This window comes from Periplaneta americana, chromosome 10 (genome assembly GCF_040183065.1).
Source record: "Periplaneta americana isolate PAMFEO1 chromosome 10, P.americana_PAMFEO1_priV1, whole genome shotgun sequence".
NCBI classification, from domain to species: domain Eukaryota; kingdom Metazoa; phylum Arthropoda; class Insecta; order Blattodea; family Blattidae; genus Periplaneta; species Periplaneta americana.
In genome coordinates this window covers 67819866-67845298 of record NC_091126.1, presented here as the reverse complement: position 1 = coordinate 67845298, position 25433 = coordinate 67819866, and the positions used below count along the sequence as shown (strand labels likewise).

Genomic DNA, 25433 nt, shown 5'->3' with positions numbered 1-25433 from the left:
ACAAAAACATTACGTGGTTCACTAAAATATCAATTCCACGAATAATGAATACACAATGCACTGCACCTAACTACATCATTAAACAAAATAATACAATTGTTACTTCTTTCTCTTCACGTCTGCACACAATACACAAACAGCCACAACTGAATTCGAGTGCAAGTCACGAGAGTTTGGAATGAACAAGGACAGGACGAAATTAACAAATGCGCATTGTGTGACACGAAGGAAAGTCTGCTCTAGCCAGGAATGTATACTGCACTCAGCAAGGAACAAACGAAAAACGACATTCTTTAGAATAGCTATGGTATGTTTGTCATTTCATTCGGGGAAAAGGAGATTAAAGAACATAAATAATTGTTTCAGGCAGACTCTTCAAAAGTTCTTTTCAGTATCTTTCGTATGTAATAGACATTTTGTACTACACTGTATAGATTGACAGTCGCAGTCTGCTGAAATATGTCCGAAATTCAAAATTATTTTAAGCAGATCATAAGACAATCTACACAAACAAAGTTACGAACTCGAAAATAAAATTAATAAAATAATCTTTACAAAATATGTTACCCTTATTTCAGTAAATATGTGTTAAATTCCAAATACTTCCTGTGTAAATTTTTAAGTCTTACAGAATAACAGAAATTATTTTTAAAAATGTCTATACAATGTACCATTTCGAAGTTAATGTATAATAAATGCATGCAGTTAACTGTTTTCATTTCTGAAATTGAAACTCAACTACATTAACAAATTTTTACCTGCACTGTATGTCGAGAGCCAGTCTTTGGGACATATTCACAAGTGAATGTCCCATCTCCATTGCTACGGACATTTACATCAATATTGTTGCAGTTTGCATCAAGAACCTGGACATCAAGAGGAGCTGACCCTGCCCGTCGTGTATCAACAGTGAATTGTGCTCTCTGGCCCTTCATCACTCCATCTCGCTGGATACCAGGTCCAGAACATTCAACCTATACAAGTAAAAAAATCAATCATTATCTTTCAAGATTATCACATGTACATGGAGAAGAGGGCAGTCCACAACAGCAAACAAACAATCACACGAAAATTTGTGATAACCAAGTGTGCAGCCACAGACTTAATTATTTCTCACTGACACCACTACAATGAAAAAAACTAATGGATTAATTGAATAATTTGAATAATTTCAAGGAAAAATTGTTCCGGAGCCGGGTATCGATCCCGGGACCCTTCGCTTAGCGCGCGAATGCTCTACCGACTGAACTACCCCAGGAACTATACACGACACAGTCACAATTTTTCCTTTTTTATATCCACACAACTCAAATGAGCTGACAAGACGCCAGAACTAAATTATGAGTGCACACAAATGCTGTGTGACTTAAATTGTGGCTTTCTGTTAATGTACCTCCAGTAACGAATATATTATGCAAATCTGGCTTTCAGGTAGTAGCTCCCTGTAAAGCAGGTTTGAATAATTTCAAGGAAAAATTGTTCCGGAGCAGGGTACCGATCCCGGGACCCTTCGCTTAGCGCGCGAACGCTCTACCGACTGAGCTACCCCAGGGACTATACAAGACAACGTCACAATTTTTCCTTTTTTTAAGTCACACAGCATTTGTGTGCACTCATAATTGAGTTCTGGCGTCTTGTCAGCTCATTTGAGTTGTGTGGATATAAAAAAAGAAAAATTGTGACGGTGTCGTGTATAGTTTCTGAGGTAGCTCAGTCGGTAGAGCGTTCGCGCGCTAAGCGAAGGGTCCCAGGATCGATACCCGGCTCCGGAACAATTTTTCCTTGAAATTATTCAAACCTGCTTTACAGGGAGCTACTACCTGAAAGCCAGATTTGTATAATGGATTAATTGTTTTGAAATTGTAATTTTGCAAGTGACACTTTTGAAATATTGTTACACAATTGTGGATTAGCAACAGTGCTGAAATTAAGAAAGTTAATATTGGCATAGTATTGTCATATTCGTGGATACAATATCGGGAATACAAGCAATAACCAGATACGACCAAACTACCTCAAAAATCATCCAGGAATTCAGAAGTATGTACAAAATTTTGACGACACAAGGTAAATATATCATACTGCAATGGGTCCCTTCTCATGTGGGACTATTTGAGAATGAAGAAGAATAGAATAGAATGTTTTATTTCCGCTGGCAGAGTTAAGACCATAAGGCCTTCTCTTCCACTCAACCAGCTTTAATCAATACAATAGTTACATATACATTTAAATTATGAATATTTACAATGCACTTAAAAGATTCTCCAGCAATATTCTTCAGGTAAGTTTTAACGACTAGTACATGTTTATTTAAATTGAGATAAACCTATAAGATAAAGTAATAACTTAATTTATGAGCTGATTTAATTCAATCCGTCTATATGCAATATGTAACAAATTTTAATTAAGTTGAGATAGATAGTTGGTTAAAATGATGAGAATTAATTTAATATAAGCTTACCAGAACTATGTTACAGGGAGAAAAAATATAAATCTAAAATATATTTATATAATGAGAATATTAATGTAAAGAAATTTTGCCATTACAGGATTTGTATTCTACTTAGAGAAATTAATGGTAATAAGAAGAATGGACAGACGTTAGTTTCATTATAAGTAACAAATATTAATCAGTAATCAATATGTTAACTAAGAATTTATGTAATTTTGACCTAAATGATTCTAAAGTTCTACAGACAACAGCAAAAGAGATTTCGCTACAAAGAAGGCTACAGGAAGTAAAACAGAAGATATACCATAATAGAGAACAGAAAAAGAGGAATCTTTTAAATAGAAATATGAAGCCATTGATAAATATGCTGATAAGATTAAACACCTTCCATGAAGAACTGTGGTAGCACTTTTCGAATTGGAAACAGTCATGACTGCTTAGATGAACATCTTCAAAGAATGGGAACAGTCTCAGGAATAGGGTGCTCCTTATGTGGAGAGGTTGTAGCTTCAAACAAGAAACACCTGTTACACTGCAGACGATTGGACCCAAGGAAAAAGGCCCAAAAAGATCTAGTGGGACTCTACTGGGAAGCACGAGGACTAATGGTGTGAAACCAAATCCCAGCCATTTGAAAACAATAACATATTGGTATTGTAGGCACACTGTTATATTAAGCACAATAATATGGAAAAAGTATTTGACATTTACTACTGTATCAGGACTCCTATTTGAGAATTATTTTCTTTTAAGAAGGGCAGGTTTTACGTAAATGATAACTAATGCAGTGTCAGAATATCTTCTCTTTTTTTCTCATTCATGAATAGAGTCCGGATGTTTCGGCATTTATTTTGGTTAAAATGGGCAGTGAAATAGGCAGTTATTATTCATGGAAACAGACAAAAAAATAAACAAATACTTAATAAACTATCTTATACGGTACTCACTTTCCTTGGTTACATGTCACAACAAGATGCTTTTTTAAGTTGTCAACTGTTATAGTGAGCCACCTGTCAGAGAGAACGTTTTTCATGGTGGAAAAAGATTTTTCTACTTCTACTGAAGTGACTGGAGCAAACTTAAAACAACTTATTTCAGAAGGACTGTCTCTACTTTCTTTCAGAGATTGGGAAAAACCGTCTGTGTATTGTCTCAAAAAGAGGGGTGTGAGAAGGGATTAGAGGTTTCAAAGTACGTGTGACTTGTGCATATTTGCTGAGAATAAGATTCTCAGCAAATATTTATATGAGGTGAATATATATTTTTAATTTGTACAACCGTTCTTTTTTTGTTCTTTTATATAATTTATGTGCGATTTATTTTAAATGCATTAAAAAGATAGAAAATGTACAATAACGACGTAAAAGGCTAAAAAAGGCATTTAACCTTAAAATAGGGAACGGGAGCTAAAAAAGGCAAAATAAAAATTGGGCCTATTGTCCCCAAATTTGTGGAAACGTGTTTATCACTAATAGGTCTTTCATACATACACTCAGTTTAAAAAAGGCATTTTGCCTAACATCCAGGCTCTATTCATGAAGTGTGGACATGCAAATTGTCTTGCACATAACTGAAGGAAATTTCCTGTATATGTCATGACATAAAGAGGAAAGACAGACGTGTCTTTCTTTTACTTAGATCTGAGGAAGAGATGAATGGATAACATCTTGTTCCAGCTATCTTTAGCTACCTACCACCCCGCATCTGGGAAAGTATCTTAACACATTGAATGCCACTTAACGCGTATACAAGTCACATGGTCCTAGCGCCATATGCCAATGACGCGTATGCACGTCATAGTTGTTTTCTTGCTTTCCCGCGCATTATTTCTTCATTATTTTGGTTACCCTGTATTGTTATGTAGATTACTTACTGGAAGGGTGCTGCTACTTATTATCATTCTTGGTTATTACCTCCCACTCATTTAAGTAGAGAAATCATGGATGACAAATTAGATGATAATTTTGAGATGCCTCCAGGTCCTTCAAATGCAAAAAATCGTAAAAGTGCGCCAGATAAACTTGCAAGGATGACGAAATTGCGCGTCTAGTGAATACTTCAATGCCTGATTCGGACAGTGACAGTGATTTCAATCCAAATGAAAGCCAAAGTGAAAGTGAGAGTGATAGTGAAAGTGAAACTGATTTTGAAACATATAATACTTCAAGTACTACTCCAGTTGTCACTCCAGTTCAAAATGTGGATATTTCGACGTCTTATCTATCTCGACTGAATTTGAAGACAGTATTGTTGAAACAGTAAATAAAAGAGGGCAAAAGTACAAAAGCTGCATGCAATTGAAAAGTATAATAACCACATGTCAGGCGTCGATCAGCAAGATCAAATGCTTTCGTATTACCCATGTGAAAGAAAAACATTTCGGTGATATAAAAAAATTGGCATCCACCTCTTCCAAATAATGTTACTGAACGCACATAATTTGCATCCTCGGTACACCACAAGGAGTAAGATTTCGTTATATGATTTCAGACTTTCAGTAACACAATATTTGCTATCGTATGCAACACTCAGCAGTCCAACAATCAAACTGGTATCACCAGCTGTGAAACACCTGCCTGCAAAACAACGCGCTAAAGAGAGAAAAAAAAAAAAATGAGGAAACGCTGCAAAGTGTGTTACGAGAATGGCAGAAGAAAAGAATCAACATTCTACTGTCCTGATTGCCTTGGTCAACCTGGATTGTATGTCGATCCCTTCTTCGGAATCTACCACAAACAAAGTAAGATAGGCCTAATTTGTTTTTCTCTAACAATATTTCAATATAAGGTCACGTAAAAACAAAAATAAGTGTGACGCGTAAATCGTCAAATGGCACTGATAATGGAATTATTAATACGGTGCTGGTGATGCGTATATGCGTCATCAAGATTTCAAACATTGTCTGTACTCGAAAATTGTATATGAGGCTAAAAATTATTCATAGACACTATTACATGATAAATAAACACAAAAACTAATCGGCTCCTGGGGATAGATTTTGCAACAATTACAGTCGGCAGCGAACGTGTTAATATTGAAAAAGTAACACATTTTTCGAAGTAGAATGAATCTCATATCTTTATCTCCGTATGTAGTCTTGTCATTGCAGCAACTGGACCAGAATAATTCATAAATGCAGGAGTCAAATTCTTTCTAATGTCCAACGTAAAACATTAGTTTATTTTTCCATTAGGTTGAACAAAGAAGTTACTGCAATTAATGAATATTCACAAAATGCTTGTAGCTCAAAAATGTATTAAAAAAAACCAAGTTCATGGGGTTATTACCTTGTCAGGATAATAATCTGTGTTGGGGAGAATCTGGGAAATGTATGGAGATTTTGGAATATCCTCATTATCGCATAAGATGTGTACAGCATACTCTCCAGGTGCTGTCGGGTAGTATCTCACATCAGCTGAGCCATCACCATTGTCGTGACATTCAATCTTCGCTTGTGATGGACCTTCAATACTGAATCCTGTGGAGAGAAATAATTATTTAAGTTTGTATTAAAGAAAAGGGTTTAATCCAGGATCAGAGATGTCCTATTATTATCCCTAGCACTTGTAAATCCATCAATCTACCTGTGCATTCTGAGACATCTGGAGCCTGTTCACAAAGGTACGGTACTGTACATTACGAATTATTGATGAAAGATGTTGTAAAGTATGGAGTTGTATCTTTCTCTTCCACGAAAGAATTAAAGTGTGTTGTACATTACCAATGAATCGCTACTAGTTGCGTCATATCAATAGAAAACTACGTCATAACATGAAGAAGCTGGTTATTTTCGTATTTCATTAATCGAATTAGGTTATGTTTGTCTCTTTAATTGTAGTCTATTTTAAGATAGGTTATACAGCAAAGATTCGTACATTCTATGAATTTTGTAACCCTGCAATGTTATTTATTCCAGTTTACTTCTTTAGTAATAAAAGATTTATTTCCTTATCATCATCATGTTCTTCCGCGATCCCCACATGATGCTTCTTGATAGTTTTCCATACTAGCTAAAAGATGCGACTAATAACCATCTTAACTCTCAAACTTATATGTTACGAAATTTAAAAGCAAAAAGCAAAATTATTGAAATGGTGCCAAAGGAGATGAAATTGTTCCTTTTGAAGGAAACGGAAGCAAGAAGACATATTCTACAGCAAGTATTTAACAAAATATATCTTACTATTATGAAATAAATGTACTATTTAAATCGCATTAGAGTCCACGGCAATTCGGAAGGCGGGTTGTCTGCTAGCGTTTGCGTCGAGAGAGGCAGATAGAGAGAGCAAGGCAGCGTACAACATTGCCACATCATACTTCACGCACGTGCAATACAAATAGCGCAGGAGAGAATTTAAATTATCAAAAGACAATAATGACCTTAGCCGTTGATTACTGTATGCATGACACCAAACAAACCCTCTTTCCTTCACTAACAATATTCTTTGCACGTTTCTCAATCCCACACCACATGCTTCTGCTGTCATTTCTTGTACGTTGGCAACGTTGCTGCCAGCATCAAGATGGCTGGCAGCGTTCTGCTCGTTAACGTTTTTATAATAATTATACACCTTAAACACTATTTTCCGCGCCTGCTTGTGTAATACTTGTGTTTTTACAGTCTCTTCTTCATTTATTTACCTTACATACACATAGTAAATGTTAGTTTTACTTATTCAGTGTATTGAAACACTCGCACGTGAACAAACGAACTCAGGAAGTGCTTGTTATAGACTGATTCTGATTGGTTCTCCTGTTCAAGCTTGTGACGTCACATGCCATACAGGCTACGGCGCATCTAGTGGCCACCCGCCTTCCGAATTGCCGTCTAGTCTAGTAGATACTGTATATTAGTCTTCTTTCACTGGTAGGGAATACTTGACAATTCACTAGGGTCATTCCATATAAAATGTTACATTTTGTAACGTCAAGTTCTGGATTTTTTCAATATTCTAGTAAATGAATGTCATAATAATAAATAGATAAATGGCCTAATATGAACTTCATATCACCAATGGTTGAAAAGTAATGAAGGGTGAAATATTTGGAGAGTTGATATGTAGACTATTGTTAAAAATATTATTAAAATGACATGCTTCATTGCATCAACGTAAAAATTATGCCAATACAATGATGAATCTATATATTTAAACTTACTTTTGAGTTATTATAGAAATGATCAGGACGAAATTGAAATACAAACTGCTGAGCCATTTATACCCGAACCCACACTTTCTGAAGTCGAAATTGCGATAGAAAATCTGAAAAATTGTAAGTCTCCAGGTATCGATCAAATTCCAGCAGAATTAATACAAGATGGTGGAAGCGCATTATCTAACGAAATTTATAAGCTTGTACTTGCTATTTGGGAAAAGGAAATTGTACCAGAACAATGGAAGGAGTCCATTATCGTACCTATCTTTAAGAAGGGGGACAAGACTAACTGTAGTAACTTTCGAGGAATATCACTTTTGTTGATGTCGTACAAAATTTTGTCCAACATTCTTTTGAGAAGATTAACTCCATATGTAGATGAAAGGGTACAGTGCATCAGTTATTCATAGATTTCAAAAAGGCATATGACTCGGTTAAGAGAGAAGTTTTATATGATATTCTTATTGAATTTGATATTCCCAAGAAACTAGTTCGATTAATTAAAATGTGTCTCAGTGAAACGTACAGCAGAGTTCATATAGGTCAGTTTCTGTCAAATGCATTTCCAATTCACTGTGGGCTAAAGCAAGGAGATGCACTATCACCTTTACTTTTTAACTTTGCTCTAGTGTATGCCATTAGGAAAGTCCAGGATAACAGAGAGGGTTTGGAATTGAACGGGTTACATCAGCTGCTTGTCTATGAGGATGACGTGAATATGTTAGGAGAAAATCCACGAACGATTAGGGAAAACACGGGAATTATACTGGAAGCAAGTAAAGAGATAGGTTTGGAAGTAAATCCCGAAAAGACAAAGTATATGAGTATGTATCGTGACGAGAATATTGTACGAAATGGAAATATAAAAATTGGAAATTTATGTTATGAAGAGGTGGAGAAGTTCAAATATCTGGGAGCAACAGTAACAAATATAAATGATACTCGGGAGGAAATTAAACACAGAATAAATATGGGAAATGCCTGTTATTATTCGGTTGAGAAACTTTTATCTTCCAGTCTGCTGTCGAAAAATCTGAAAGTTAGAATTTATAAAACAGTTACATTACCGGTTGTTCTGTATGGTTGTGAAACTTGGACTCTCACTTTGAGAGAGGAACAGAGATTAAGGGTGTTTGAGAATAAGGTGCTTAGGAAAATATTTGGGGCTAAGAGGGATGAAGTTACAGGAGAATGGAGAAAGTTACACAACACAGAACTGCATGCATTGTATTCTTCACCTGACATAATTAGGAACATTAAATCCAGACGTTTGAGATGGGCAGGGCATGTAGCACGTATGGGCGAATCCAGAAATGCATATAGAGTGTTAGTTGGGAGGCCGGAGGGAAAAAGACCTTTAGGGAGGCCGAGATGTAGATGGGAAGATAATATTAAAATGGATTTGAGGGAGGTGGGATATGATGATAGAGAGTGAATTAATTTTGCTCAGGATAGGGACCAATGGCGGGCTTATGTGAGAGCAGCAATGAATCTGCAGGTTCCTTAAAAGCCAGTAAGTAATTAAGTATGGATTTTTACTTCGAGTATGTATTGAAACTCACAGTAAAATAAAGAAATGTTAATATTTTCAAACCGAATATTTTTTTGTACTATGCTCAATATTTTATGGTGAGATAAACAATTTCTTAATCGATTACAACAAATTTTATGATGGCATCTCTACTACTTTGGGAAATATTAAATAAACCAGAATTGAAAATGTTGTCATTAAGGTTCAAAGTCGCATGCAGTGTATTACGTCATGGGCTCCTACCAGACACCCATACGCGTGCTTAGCGATCAATATGACAAATACTAGATGTTATGACATCTGCTCAACGTGTCAATAATAGTTTTCACGTGAGGGTTTGTTTTCTTTCTGTTATAATCTCAGTGCAACTTTTTCCCTTTAGTTTAGAGGGTGATTTTGTTCTGTTCCGTCATTGTAACTTTTTCCCTTCAGTTTAGAAGGAAAACAGAAAACATGAAGGCTTACCAAGGGCACCAGTCTCGCCGTTTGTTTCTACAGTGAAGAGGGCAGGATAGCCCACCACACCACCAACCAAACCAGGTCCATAAGCACGAATTCTGGTCTGTTTAAATGGAGAAACATTCACATCAAATGGTGATCGGGGAATCTCTTGTCCCGCAAAAGTCACCATTACAACATGTCTTCCATCTTTGCGGGGATGGTAAACTGCTTCGTAAGTTGTTCCATCAACTTTACGGACTTTGACGGGTTCATTCACTCCACCTGAAAATCAAAACAAACCTCAGTATTCACCTACTGACGTTACACAGTTCCCTATTTAACGGCTTTCTTAAACATGAATGGCATTGGAAACCAGCTAAATTAAAAGTCTGCCCCAGCCACAATTTCCAGTAAAAGATTCTACAGGTTCTCTTATGAACCGCAGTCCTTTGCCAAAGCATCATCACATAAATGACGAACTGGAATTTGCTCAGCAAAAAGTACTTTGGATGCACGAAACTTAGGAAAAAGAAAGAAGGTAAATGAAAGCAAAAAAATATGTATATATACGTATATATCACTTGAATATACATCATAAATATGTGACAAAGAAAATTTCTAGACACATTTCCTTAAAACGAGCTCTAGAAGCAGATGTAGGTCATCCCATATTATTTGCAGATGACAAGTATAGTAATTACAGCCAATAACTCCAACACATTCCAATCTTCAACAGAGGCAATTCTCTTCGAAATATGTGATTGGTTCTCAGCCAATAAATTAGTATTAAATTTTAACAAAACTAACACAACCCAATTTAAATCCTGTCCAAATTCAACCTCGCAAATTTCTAGCGCAATAATTAACAATAGGTCCCTAATATAAATAACAACAACCAAATTTCTTAGCTTACAAATCGATAAATGTGTTAAAAGTGAAAAAATCATATTAAAGAAATTACCCCTAAACTAAATTCAGCATGTTTTACTATTAGATCTTTGCAAGAGATAGTAAATATTAATACTTTAAAAACAATATACTTTGCATACTTTCACTCGGTAATGAGTTTTGGAATAATATTCTGGGGAAATTATACAGATAGTAACAGTATATTCCTACTACAAAAAGAGTAATTAGAATAATAATAATAGGTGTCAAAACTAGGGAATTGTATAGGACCATTTTCAAAAAACTACAAATAATGCTCATAGTTTATCAACAGTTGAATTGTTAACAAATTGCAAGTATTTTCTTGATAATTTGTTTAGTTACCTTAAGCTCCATGAAGCAACCTCCAACAGGCTTTGCAATATTATCTAAGTTAATAATTACAATGCTAATAATTATTTTTTCAAACATCATAAAAATTATTCGTAATCAAATGCTTAACATAAGATGAAAGACTTAAAGGGATGATTACAGGCAAACTACTTATGCTGTTATGTTTTTTATCACATACTGTAACTAACTCAGCATTATAAATTCGTGATGATCAAAATACGTAAAATTAATTAATGTTTTCAATTAGCTAATTCACAATTAACCAATTGGCTAATGTATTAACTTTTCACACAAGAAACTAGTGTCCAAATTCTGATCCAAGATAGAATTTGTGATGGACGAAAATAGTGATGAGATGAGTTTTTACAGGTTACACTTGTTGTGACCGATTTGTAACGACAATTAATAATTAGCGGACTTTAAAGACAGCATTAATGCTGTTTCACACAATCAATTTCAATTTGTGCTATGCATTTGCGTGGTACCAAATGCAGTAAATTATAATATGGTGTAATGGTTAGCACTTCATTTTTAAAAGAGGAACCAATGCTTCCTACATACCTGGACCAATAACACGCACTTCTGGGCTGCCTTCTCCTGCTCCTTCTGTGTAGATCTTGAAATCAGCATCATCACCAACACGCACTCCACTGGGCTGCAGACCTCGACCCGATGCCCTTACTTTCTTGGCATCTGACACTAACATATCACAAAAGCGTGACATTAAAATGGAGCACTGATATAAACAAACCATGAATTGTTAGGAAATTTCTACATCTAATATTTTAAAGATTAAAGAAATTACATACACAGAATATGTAGCGAACCTTCTAAATATATATGCAGCATAACCAAAACAAAGTTATTTTCATGTAGTGGTATAAGTAGTATATTATTACTTTCATTAAAATTATAGATTGCAAATTAACAATAAAGATTACTAATTGAAAAAGTAGAAATATGTCTTCAAAGAAGAGATTCGAAGGAGAACATTACAATGGTATTGCCCTATAACAGCGGTTCTCAAAGTGGGGTCCATGGACCCCCTGAGGTCCCCGAAGCTTATACTCGGGGTTCGTAAATATTTCGGATAGGGACTTTTTTTCTTCCTTCAGTAAGATTTTAATTTTTTGTACATGACAATAATGTTAGAAGCACATTGGCCTTCGCTGGTACAACTTATAAATTCAGTCAAGTGTTGCCGACAGTCTTTGTGTGTTATTCAAGTTATCAAACAGTGTAAGATAATTTAAACATAAAACCACAAAAATTTTGTAAGTTTATTCTATAATGGATCGTTGACTAAAATGTTATCATAATATGAAGATGGACTCATGGAATATTTTCTGGTTTCAAATCCTAACAATATGTGGATTCAAAACCCCTGTATCAACATGGAGACTCACTATCTCACTGAAAAGGAGGAAGATTAGCTTGCTGAGTTATCTTGAGACACTGCTTGGGAAGACGTTTAAGTAAATGTCAGCTTTTTTTTTTTATTTTTGGAAGTTAATGTGGAACAAAGAATTCTCAGAACATTCAGTGTCATTTTCCATTACTTAACTTGTGTGAGCTAGCATTTTCTGCTCTTTTCTGTATTAAATCCGTCAAAAGAAACTGAATAAATGTGGTCACAGACTTGAGAATAAACGTAACTAACACTGATCCTAAACATAAAGCTATATTAAGCACAAAAAAATAATACTACCAAGAATGTATTGAAAGTAGAGTATTGTTTTGCTTTACAATTTTTAATATCAACTCTGCTGTAACATATTAATGAAAGCCATCTACTATTTTTCAGGACAGTATTATATTGTTTACATTTTGTTTAATTGAAATATATAGTTAATAATTATTGATTCTATTTTGTAAAATATAACAAAAATACCGCTACTCATATTCACTTAACATGAACCCCAAAATTTAACTCATTCATCATTCCATTGAAGACTTTGAAGGGATCCACAAATATACTTATCTATGAAAAGCGGGTCCCCAGTGATAATAAGTTTGAGAACCACTGCCCTTTAAGAATACCAGAGGCTAGGTATTTTCCAAGTATTGCAATGTAGTGGTAAGCAGAAGGAAGGAGGAAAAGAAGACTAATGTAGATGTGAGTGAGCTAGGTTGGAAGATATTTGGCGCAGAAGAGACAGCAAAATAAGGGACCAATGGGGGCTAAGGCTGAAGAAGAGGAAAGATTGAGAGATTGGCATGCTTGAAACAATACAGTATAACTCCAATTATCCGAACGTAAATATCCAGACCATTCAATTATCCAGACAATTTTTAAGAAATTTATTAAGTGACAGAAAATCCTTTTCTTTACTCCAAAAGGCTTCCCCTCCGTTACCCCTACTTCCCGTCAGAACAATGTGAGTGACGACACACGGCCCAGTTACTGCTGTATTGTGCAGGTAAATTTCACAAAGCCCTAAATTTGAAGATTTCCTGGAATTTAGTGAAAACTCAGACTTTAAGAAGGGCTTTGAATAAACTTAACAGAAGGAAGAAACTGCACTTTCACAATACAGTACTGTAACATGTTGCTAAGCTGATTTTCATTTTTGACCCAATTATCCAGATTTCTGCACAATTTGGATCATGTCAATCCCCAATTAGGCCGGATGATTGGAGTTATACTGTATATTTTCATTATGTATTAGAACTTTATAATCTCTTTGACTGATAAAAACCACAAAATTTTGGAAATTTCTAATTGAAAGAAAGAAGGAAAAAGAGGGAGGGAGAGAGGGAGGAAGAGAACAAGATAAAGAAGGGAAGAGGGAAAGAGAGAAATGAAGAAAGAATGGCATAGAGAAAGAAAGTAAAATTAAAGAAGAAAAAGAGGAAAAACTAAGTAATCATTAGTGAACTGTTATATGTGATGGTACATACCGTCTTCCTTGTGGTAGTTCTAGCTACAAGGAAAGATGAATAATTGTGATCTAAACTAAAGGTCACTATTAATATTCGAATTTCAACGTTTCAAGCTGGCATAAAATACTGAAATTGATGACTAACCTGGTGCCACCCTCACGCCATATGGACTGTTAGGTATGGGCTGTCCTGCGAAGAACACATTTACAGAATGCAATCCAACAGCAGAAGACACATATTCACAGCGCCACACGTCAGGCGAGATAGGACGCACTTTTACAGGAACAGTGTTTTTGTGGCCAGATGGATCAAGAATTATCACCTCTGGAACTCCACGACCAGCATCTGCCAAAATAAAATCAACGCTATTTGGCAACTTATTTTGGAAAAACTTATTTTCTACCGATACACCAAGAAAACAAGCAACATAAAAACACTTAAAATTACAATAACATAGCATAACTTAAATTGCACACACATTTATTTGATGTCTAGAAGAAGTTGATACATATTAGGTACTATGAATAAAAATTAAGTATTTTCTCAAAGTTTGTACTTACGAGTATGAGCACTTGCTGCAACTATATATTTAATCACTAGAACACCTATACATTTTCGTATAAATAAAAACATTTTCTACCTCACGCAAATATATACTCATCTCCACAGCCTTCTTGATCATTTAAATATGAGTATCTACTCGTGTCATCTATCCTCTTTGACTACATCGCACCATGATGCTGTTCATAGATTTTCAGATGTTATCAGCATACCTTAGTATTGTATTTTGATTTTTGTGAATTTTTTTAATGAATTCTGTCTCATCAATAACATTCGAAAATCTTTTAACAGAACACCCTGTTTTATTTAAAAAATCCAAGTCACCCACTGCAAGGAAGGACAAAAATGAAGCCCTTCAAGAAATGAAAATAAAAATAGAACCCATGTGTGGGAAGAACACTGATGTAAATTCAATTAAAGAAATAAATAGATAAAGATTAATAAATAAAGATAAATAATTAAATGAATAAATAACATGAAAATGAAAGTGAAAACAGACAAAGGACGTCAATAAAACAGAGAAAAAGAAAATAATACACCTGTTCTATGCCAGTTCCTGTGGTGTTCCTGAATTTCTAAAAGGGATCATAAGCCATAGTGTAATACTATAAACACTAAACACTAGAAGCAGTGCTTTTGCTCCATTTTGATTTAGTGTTGTCAGGACGTCCAAAGCTATCAAAATTCTTGCATCATGCACAGAGCCGGGCCATGACATGATTGCAGTCAAGTGTTCTATTGCTGCCGGAAATCTAAATTTTTCTTGTCACTCATGTTTTACAATACCAAATTCAATATTGGTCTGAGCAATTGTGAACCACATTGCGACTTTATCTATGATGGCATCCATAACCTCAATAATGATTTTGATAAAGTCATTTGTTGATGTGTACCTAGATCTTCTAGAATGCCAACTTGAAACCCAGAATCTCCAACCAATCTCAAAAAGTCTTCAATTTAATAATGTTAATGTTCTTGATTGCATTTTCTCCAGCCCAAACACGTGTTTAACCAATCTACATTCAGATTTGTACAGTGATAAAGACTTTTGAAGTTTTTTTTTTTTAATCCAATGTACAAGTCACTCTTTGTATATTCTTCCATGAGGCACTACTTCATTAATAAATTCCATCATTTTTTCCGACTTCATTTTAAACTGAACACAAATCAACAAATACTCAGAACTGAGCCTGCTACTAACCACACTCAAAATATCATGAGAACGAAATTATAAAAATGAGACTATACTAGCTTTTACTCTTAACCAAACATGAGTATAACATTGTATGAAAGATGGACACTTGAATTATTCTACTATGCTTCCATGATATGAGATGAGTATGTAATCAAAAATGATTTTAATGGTTTTATTCTGATCAACAGGAGTAAAAAAAAAAAAAAAAGGAGAGATAGTCGAGTACCGGTATATACTTTATAATAATTTTTATTTTACCAACCAATATTTATAAACACAAAATTATTTTTCACCCAATATTCATAAACACGAAATTATCTGACGCCACTTCACTTGCTTCATGTTTAATTTGTACTACAGCAGGTAGAGCGAAGTGTGTTGATATACCGGTACCAATTAAAAAATTCTTATGTAAACACGTGGAGAGAGAGAGACCGCAACATCTCTTCTATCAATTAATTATCATGACTAATAATTTTCAACTATATACAAAGTACCAGTACCAAACATCAGGATATAGGTCTTGAAGAACTCTGACTTCTTACGCAAAATGTATTCTTTTTGTCCTATATTTCACATCTTTCTCATATACTACAGACACTGAATTATTTTTTGAAGTAAAGCTAACATTACCACTAAAATTTTAAGTATGTAGTCTTCAGAAAACTTACATATTGCAGATATCTGTTTCCAATTTTCTATACAAGTTCTAACTTTAAAACAACTTCACACATAATTAATTCAAGACATTTTCAGAGTAGTGTAACAACACTTAATTAAATCTATCTCATTTATTAACAGGAACAGGTTTGTATCATGATTTCTCAAACAAATTTTGTATCTGCAGTAGTTTCAATAAGCACACACATTAAAATTAATTATTTGGAATACCAAACTAGTTTCTATCTTTGGAAATGGACAGAAAACAAGTTTGTGTTCCAACTAAATGAAAGGTACCTATACAATGCCTTACAAGAAGCAGTTATTAATTTTAGAGAAAAGAAAAATAAGAACAAAAAAATGCACACATTTAATTTGCAACATGAAAGAGTTGATTTTCTGTGAAATGTACAGTAGTGGCAAAAAAACCGGACCGACCCTTGTAGCTGATTTCAGAGCCTTGTTCACTCCAGAGCACGATAGACTGGTAACTAAGACTTTCGTGGTTCGAATCCTGCCTGGGAAGGAAACTTTTTTTTGTTCCTTATTCAAATTTATTCCCAATACTTTTCAATTGCTGGTAAAATTCATGTTCTGGGAATAATAAGTTAATTAAGTAGTAAAATATCGCTGCAATCGAAAAGTATTGAGAATAAATTTGAATTATTAACAAAAAATGTTTCCTTCCCAGGCAGGATTCGAACCACAAAAGTCTTAGTTACCAGTCTATCGTGCTCTTGAGTGGACAAGGTTCTGAAATCAGCTACAAGGGTCGGTCCAGTTTTTTTTTTTTTTTTTTTTTTTTTTTTTGCCACTACTATACAAAATATTTTAGATGAGAAAATCTGTGTCAACTTCTGTATTTGCTTAAGTAAAGATAATGCATACCTTTCGTAGATATATCAAAATATGTAGGTCGATTTATCATCACACCATCAGGCTGTAGTCCAGGTCCAGAAGCTGTCACCTTGCTTGGATCTCCCGCATGCCCTTCCACAGACACTGTATAAGGCGACTTTGGTATTTCACGTCCAGCAAATTTCACAGATACTTTGTGATCTCCTTCCGAACGAGGAACATATGACACACTATATGTCAAATTACGATCCTTATTGAAACGAATGTCGACCTGAAACCAAAACGACATTTTAAATCTCATGTAACTATATGACAATAGATTTTTATTAATACCACCACTCATATTTACTGTAATATTTCATTATAGTAGTTCAGCATTACAGTAAAATCCCTCGTAACCGGCACTGAAATAACCGACAATAGCAAACAACGGCACTTTTGGCTGGGTCAAAAAAAAGTTTAAATCTGCCACATTGTCACAGTGTGGACCATCAGTTATGCCACATTAAGAAGTTCTCTCAAACTTTCATTTTCAGTGAATATTCGAACCTAAAATTAGAGTATTATTTGTGTTGTGTGATGTGTTTTAATAAACAAAATCGACACAGTTTTTATGTTTAATTATGTTCGGGCCGTCAGTGTTGCCACATTAGGAAGTTCGCACGAACTTTCATTTCCAGTGACTATTCGAACTCAAAATTAGTGTATTATTTATGTTGTGTGATGTGTTTTAATAAAGAAAGTAAACGACCAAAATTTTGAAGCACCAGCAGCCACTGACTTAAATCATAATGTTTTTTAAGACTAATAGCATGTAGCACTGTGTTTTAATATAGCGCCACTGATACAATATTATTATATCACATTCACTATAATATGGCACAAACATGTTAGGATATTTTCTCTCCCACTAACAGTTCTGGTAGTATGCCTCTTTCTTTTTTGAAATGCTTAACTTCTGAATCACATATTTATTTCTCTTTTTTCTTGTTTTAAGGGTGAAAATATATAAATCTACTGTAACATTCCCAGACAGGTACAAACTTTTGCTGCATGGGTTACAATTGGACACCTTGTTATGGAAGCTTATCTGCACCGCTTTGAATTATCAGAGTCACCACTATGTAAAAAAAAAAAGTTTAACAGAAGAAGAAACAATAGAACACACCATACTTCAATGTAATAACACCAACTATAAACTGCAGGAAAGAATGAAAACCCACTCGCTACATGAAATTCTCACCAATCCACAGCTCTGGAAAATTGCATATTTGATTTACAGTGAATATCATGTAGCCTAATCAGCTTATAGCTGGACACATGTATTAAAAAGTAAGAAGTAAAATATATAATCAGTAATTTAACCACTAAGGCATAAAAATATCATTAAATTAAGAATTTATTACGTGAAAGAATAACATGAATGCATACAATATATACTAGTATTTAAAAATACTCACAGGCTCAAGCTGTCCATTAGGGTTTTCCACAGTGACGTCAATTTTGCCTTTACCAGCTGAAAAAGTTTCAACTGTGAAGTTTGCTGGGGCTCCAACCACAGGACCAGTTGGCTCAATTCCAGGACCATATGCTCGCACCCTATCACATCGTACAACATGGTGTAACAAATGGAGACAATTTCAAAGCCAAGTAATAAAATATATTGAGTATGTAAGTATTTTTTCTGGCATGTTCCAAATGTGAAAACCGGCAGGTGTTATTTCAGACAATCAACAATATGAAAAGAAGCAAATAAAATCAAAATAACCATAAAAGTAAAAACAAAATTACTGGTTAGTTATGAATACCTCATAAATTATATGCTACCCACTAATATTTAAACTTTATTATTATATTTTAGATGTACTACTATTGCCAAGATGAAAAAGGTTCAGTTAAATGTGAAGCTAGATTTCGAGTATTACAGTAACAATGTTACAGATCCACTCTTAATTGAAGTTCTAAATCATGAAGAAGTATGCTCGAAGCTGTTAAACTCAATATACCCGGTAATAAGATTATTGAATTCAATCTGCCAATGTTAAGAGAGATGCAAGAAAATAATATTCACAAAAATTGATCCAAAATCTGTTCGTCCATAAAATAAAAAGCAATATGCACTGTACTTAAATACTGTAACTCTACACAGATACAACTTTTTGAAAACTATTTGATAATTTTCCATATTATAACTCTGCAGCTAATCTATAAACTATATCGTCCCTCCTCTGGCAAACTAGCGAAAGTGAAAATAAGCGCCCCTACACTTAAGGTCTATATTGTACTAAGTATTAAGTACAATATAGACCTTAAGTGCAGGGGCGCTTATTTTCACTTTCGCTAGTTTGCCAGAGGAGGGACGATATGCGAGATCTGTATGTTTACTCTTCAAAAAGCAAGGTGATCATAATAACACTGTATGATTCAATCTCTGTGCCACCCCCCCCCCTTCAGCTCGGTGATTAGATACTCATAATTCCGCAAACTTGGGTTCGATCTCAGACATTAACTAAAATTACACTTGTTGTGCGCCCCTTTTCATATAATTTTATTTTTAAAAAAGTCGCAGAGTAGTTAACATGCTTCGGTTATACCACAAGGGGATGGCCAGTCAGATGAAAGTTCCTCTGTACTATTCATGAACACGAATAAGTGCCATTCAGGGACACACAAAGCAAGGAATGATTTCTCTATATGGGATTTGTCTTAACTCCGGTTACAAGTTTGGGCCTATCTTTGAAGTATTTCCGTGGCTGCACATCCATATACTGAATTCTCTCATCACTACAGACCACATGTTAACTGTTTTGAAAGGTCTGTGTATGCTCACTTCATCAAAACAAGAAGTTGTGTTCCCCATATACATATAAATGCCACAGAACTTCAGTACAGAATCAGATATTTCATTAGCAACTGTTTCAATTATAACAATATTCGCATACCTTACAACATTAAGTGTTTTTTAATAAAATTTAAAGATAATTGATTAAATGGCGATCTTATTCGTGTTAATTATGTAAGCATGTGCGGCTTACAGCTGTTTCGGTGCTACTTCACACCATCCTCAGAGCCTTCTGTGTCTCGGCGTCATCTCAACTTTGCTGCCTGTTGTGTGGGTGCGTTCGTGTGATGAAGAGTTGTGTCAAATAGTGTGTGTTTTCTGAAATTGATCTGTGTGTTGAGTATTTGATTAGCGTGTGTTTTAGTGTGTGTGTGTATATTTCATATTGTTCTACTGTGTTGAGATTTTGGTTTTTGGGTTGTATGTGTAGGATTTCCATGTCTGTATTTATGTTATTGTATGTGTGGTTGGCATTAGTTATGTGTTCGGCATATGTAGATGTATTGTCCTCTGGTTATTGCTTTAATGTGTTCTTTGTATCGAGTTTGGATTGATCTGCCTGTCTTTCCAATGTAGAAACTGTCGTAACTATTGCATGTGAGCTTGTATACACCTGTGTGGTTGTATTTATTTGTTTGTGTTGTTTGTGTGTTGAGATGTCTTTGTAGTGTGTTTTCTGTTCTGTATGCTATGTTGTATTTCTTTTTTCTGAATGAGGATGCGATCTTGTGTGTGTTTTTGTTTTCGTAAGTTAGTGTGATGTATTTCTTGTGTTCTTGTGTTTGTGTTGTGTTTTGTGTGTTTTTGTGTTTGTTGAGTAAGATCACCATTTAATCAATTATTTATATTCAAGTGTTAAAAGTAGTGTACGAAAGATTCAACATGGATTATCAAAATTTAAAGATTACAGCACATTTTATGTTCTGTTGGACATTGCAAGTCTTTGGCTACAAATGAAATATTAAATTACAAGAAATCAGGTACGGTATATGAATGCGCACATGTGCATGTGAAAATAAGATATCTTTAATTATTTTACATATTACAGAACAATTATTTTTCCACTCACAAAGTAGAATATTCTCATTACAAAAATAATTCTGATTGTCGTAGTTAAATTGAATAGTGTAATGTACTATATTTAAGTCTTGATAAGACAGCATATAGTATACTTACATGTCTAAGTGCAATGATATTAATTTATACCTGCTATTTTCCTCAACAATGAGATGCAAGTATTGCAGGTAGACATCAGAGAAACCACTTTATGAACAGATTTCGTACATTTTACAAGAAGCAAATATATACATGAAGATACTGTATGAATATCAGTAATGTTTCATTATACGCATATTATTAGAAACACACAGCTACCACATTATTTTCTGATTGGTGGTGTATACAGTGTGTTCCTTGGGAAACTTCAACAAATGAAATTTAAAAAATCAAAGTAAAATTAAATTTTGTGTAATACAAATTAAATAAATTTTAATGTAAGGGACAACCAAATAAAATTAAGCAGGGAAATTTTTCGGCAGAACTTTAACTCTTATTTTCATTGGTTAAATACATAAAGTGTTCCTTTTTGGATACATGGCTCTGTTTCTAATGGCCACAGTAGGTTCCTGTTCCTTGACTTTCAGGAGTGAGTTTTCATAAGAAAAGTGTCAAATTAGAGTGGCATTTAACGTAATTTATGCAAAAACAACAATGTGACAACAACAGAAACATAGGTTGTATGTGCAACTGAAACTGAGTGGCAATAAACCAAGAGATGTTTAACCTTCTGAATTTCAAGGTATTCCATGTTTACAAAGAGAGAAAAACTGAATGATATTAAAGTAGTTTTAACATGTAGATAGTTTCTTGGCGAGTCATATTACATTACTATTGTATTTCCATCTCTAGATGGCTACCTTAAACACTAATAAATATTTTAAAAGCATCTTTCTTGAAAAACAAACAACAAAATGCATGTAATACAATCTAATCTAGAGCAATATTTACATAAATATGGAACAATATCATACACACAAAATACGGAGTGTTTAGGGTTGCCAACCCTCCCGTATTTTCTAGAATCTCCCGTATTTGTCTTTAGTTTTCAACAGTCTTCCGACTACCATATTTTTCTCCTCTTCGAGCATTTTCCGCATTATTTTTTATAATGTAAAATTCTTTGTTTCAAACAATTAATTTTGCTGTGAAAGAAGATTATTTATATGATGAAATTTGTTCCAGAAATACATTAAAATGTGCAATTTCTGCAGAGGGAAATGCTTACCACAAATTGGTTTTTGTGCCTACCCGTTTACAATCAAATAATATTAATGTTATAATTTGGAAAAACTTGTGAGATTTGTTCCAAGTATAAGTACCAGGTAGTAATACACACAGTGTTTTCTTCCATGAATAAATAATAAGTGAACAGAAGTTCTAAACAGAAGCCTGACACATCTAGTCAAATCAAAAGTGTAAATAGAAGTCAACTTCAGCTAATCATGCAGGGAATATTTACAATTTGTTAAAAACTATGAACAACTATTATACAAGGCAAAAGCTCTCTAAAAATACTCTTTGTTTAAGCCTAACTGCCGAAGTGTAGAATAGAGTTGTTTTCTTTTCTGGAACTGAACAGAATAATTTGTCAATTTTCTACGTGAAATTTTTTATTCTTCTGTCTCCTTTATTTTCTTAAAAAAAGTTGGCAATCCTAATATTGTTAGTAAGTACCAATTATTTTTGGTCACGAATTTCATATACATTTCCTGATGATCACAGCAGGAAAGTTAACAAACAATAATAGTCTCATACCGAACACACATTTATACATAATTAATATTTCGTATTAATCATGTTACTGCATCTGGCATTCAAATATTATATAAATGAATTAGCTTCAAACGATAAAAAATACTGCTAAGGTCAACATTTAGAATTGGTTAAGATCCTATAGGAAAAAATGAAATTGTTTACAATCAAAAAATGTAAATGCGAACTGTTGTTTACCATCCATCCATCCATCCATCACATTGTTACATTTTATATTACAAGTAAAATTTACGTGTATAAAAATAATTGGGAATTGTAATGTAGTACAATGAACACAAAATTAATCTAAATCAATTTCTATTCCAACTTGGTTTTGATGTAGCATGAGGCATAAGTTTGCTCTTACATTTAATAAACAGATAATGCACCATAACATCCAACACAGAATAAGAACATTTTTTATGTTTCTTTGACCAAGTAGAAATTAGCACACATTCACAAAATGGTAAATTCCCTCTGGACTTTTAAGGATAAACTTAAGGAAAGCTGTTAATAATATTATGTAACACAACACACGACAACCCAGAAGTGTTGGAAAGTTGTATTCAGGAGGAATTTGTCCTTTATCTGAATGTGTGTAGCATTAAAATTTGTTGTATGTAAGATTCTTATACTTATCCCCATTAATGATCTATGGGACCAAATACCCGAAGGAATAAGAAAAGCACAGTTTCTAAATTTCTCACCTTGTTAAAGTCACCCATATTCTTATACTTTCACACAACAAAGTAATTCTTCAAATGAACCCTCTCTCAAGAAAGTTACAACAACAAAGAAACTTCACTTTAAAAAAATTAATGTGAGAGATAAGACAGATATTACACCTGCACATTGGTGAACTAAAAAATTGCTGCATTCTTATGTAATATTTCATCTCCATCACGCAAATATTTATTTCTATTTCAATACTGCAACTAATATTCGAGAGCTAAAATTACGTTTTGAAAGCTATCAACATGAAAGGAATACAATACACAGCACAGCATACTTTTTTTTTAAATTTCAATGTGAATCCTATCTACTCTAGTGTAACGCAATGATTCTGTTGTGAAATAAAATAGCTAATAGCCCACATACAAGCAGGAGAGTAAAACAGTAATCTCTACAATAAATTAATGTTGGTTCCTATACAATTAAAGAGTAGTCTCTTTGAAGTTACTGATAAACATTTAAACAATCTCAGCTGAATGGCTCATAAGAATATGGTGAATAATGTTTCAGTAACAACAAAAATGGCAGTTATGAAATAAATCTACACGACTGTATCAAATAATTAACTATCATATGTACAGGTATGTATGCGTGGGAAAATAAAGTAATATAATATTCTTTTCCTTATTTACAGAGCTACACTTTCAGCATTAAGTTTCTTTGATATCAGCATGTTCAAACAATTTGTTGATATATGGAGTAGGTGTTTACTTTAGATTATTCATGACATGATGATAAAGTGCAGAAAAATCAGCGTGCATAATGGATTTTTGCCCACGATTTTGAAGTATGAGACATGTATGAAGAAATAATCACCGACTGCATTTGTATTGGGAACATTAAATTGAATATTACATACGTAAAGATTAATTTTTGGTCCTACAGAATTTATCTGTAATGGTAATGAAGGTTATTAGATATCAATGTGTGTTAAAATCGAACTGAAGGACAGTATTCCATGTGGAAAGATGTAAATGGCAAAAAAAATGCATATTAATTTGAAATGTCTATCAAAAGAAAGAACTTTACATGGGATAAAGGTACATAAAACCAATTAACTAAATACTGGTAATATATACCCTTTGATCTCACCTTAAGAAACAATATTCACTTTGATGACATGAGAAAATGCGAATTGTTAGCTTCAGTCAAGCAGAGTCGCCAAAGGTAAAGTTTACAATAGATGAAATGCTTTACAAGAGTGAATTTACAGTCTAAAACTAATCCCATATCATCCTGACTTAAACCCAATTGAGTACATGAGGAACATGGCAAAGAGAAAAGTAAAAGAAAAAAAAATTGGTAAAATACTAATTTAAGGAATTGGTACCCGAAGTGTTTAGGAGTGGGACTATAATACTGCAAAAAGTCAATTCATAAACTGCAGAAAATTATTAGACAAAGAGTGGGCTGATAGAAGAGTCCACTGGGCAGCTGATTATTTCTGTTGGAGTGGATGAAGACGACTTTGATTACAATATGGGATCTGCAGATGAAAATGAAGTAGGAAGGTCAACCAATATAGCTGATGAAGATGAAATTGCAACCAATACAGATGAAAATGTAAGTTCAACTGACACAACTGATAAAAGCAGAGAATCCTATACATTAGGAGTCCAGCTTCTTTAAACATTTAACAGGTACACAAAAATTAAGAAACCTGCATACTTTTACAAAATAATTATGTTTCAATTATACTTATTTACTGTTTTGTTCAAAAACTTCTGCTTCTTTTTTCAGTTAATTACCACTATTAACATGCATGTATGTGAAATTTTAAAATTACATTGAGTTTCCAACCAGAGCCAAATATCTCCCGTGCTTCATTTTACATTTCATGCAGACTGTATGGTACTTGCTATACTAGCGGCATAAAACAAAATGGATAAATCCTTTTCCAGGTAATAGTACGATGGAACAAATAATTTATTACGATTTTACGCTGCATCATGTCCAGGGCTCATCAACCAAACTAAGAAAGTGTAATCAGCAGCATTCCTGTATCCAAAATAAATGCTTCCTCCGATCATAA

The 25433-nt window shown here is 33.9% G+C and overlaps 1 protein-coding gene across 2 annotated transcripts in view; it reads right to left on the bottom strand.

Moving 5' to 3' along the window:
* Window positions 1–25433, bottom strand: part of cher (filamin protein cher) — a 1020924-nt gene that overhangs the window by 766840 nt on the left and 228651 nt on the right. For both annotated transcript variants that reach the window (XM_069837665.1, XM_069837667.1), the window contains exons 7-13: window positions 18477–18615; window positions 17047–17287; window positions 13887–14087; window positions 11421–11558; window positions 9603–9860; window positions 5740–5930; window positions 759–974 (exon numbers count right to left, since the gene is read on the bottom strand). In XM_069837665.1, the coding sequence (XP_069693766.1) occupies window positions 759–974; window positions 5740–5930; window positions 9603–9860; window positions 11421–11558; window positions 13887–14087; window positions 17047–17287; window positions 18477–18615 (1384 nt within the window). The remainder of the gene's footprint in view (window positions 1–758; window positions 975–5739; window positions 5931–9602; window positions 9861–11420; window positions 11559–13886; window positions 14088–17046; window positions 17288–18476; window positions 18616–25433) is intronic.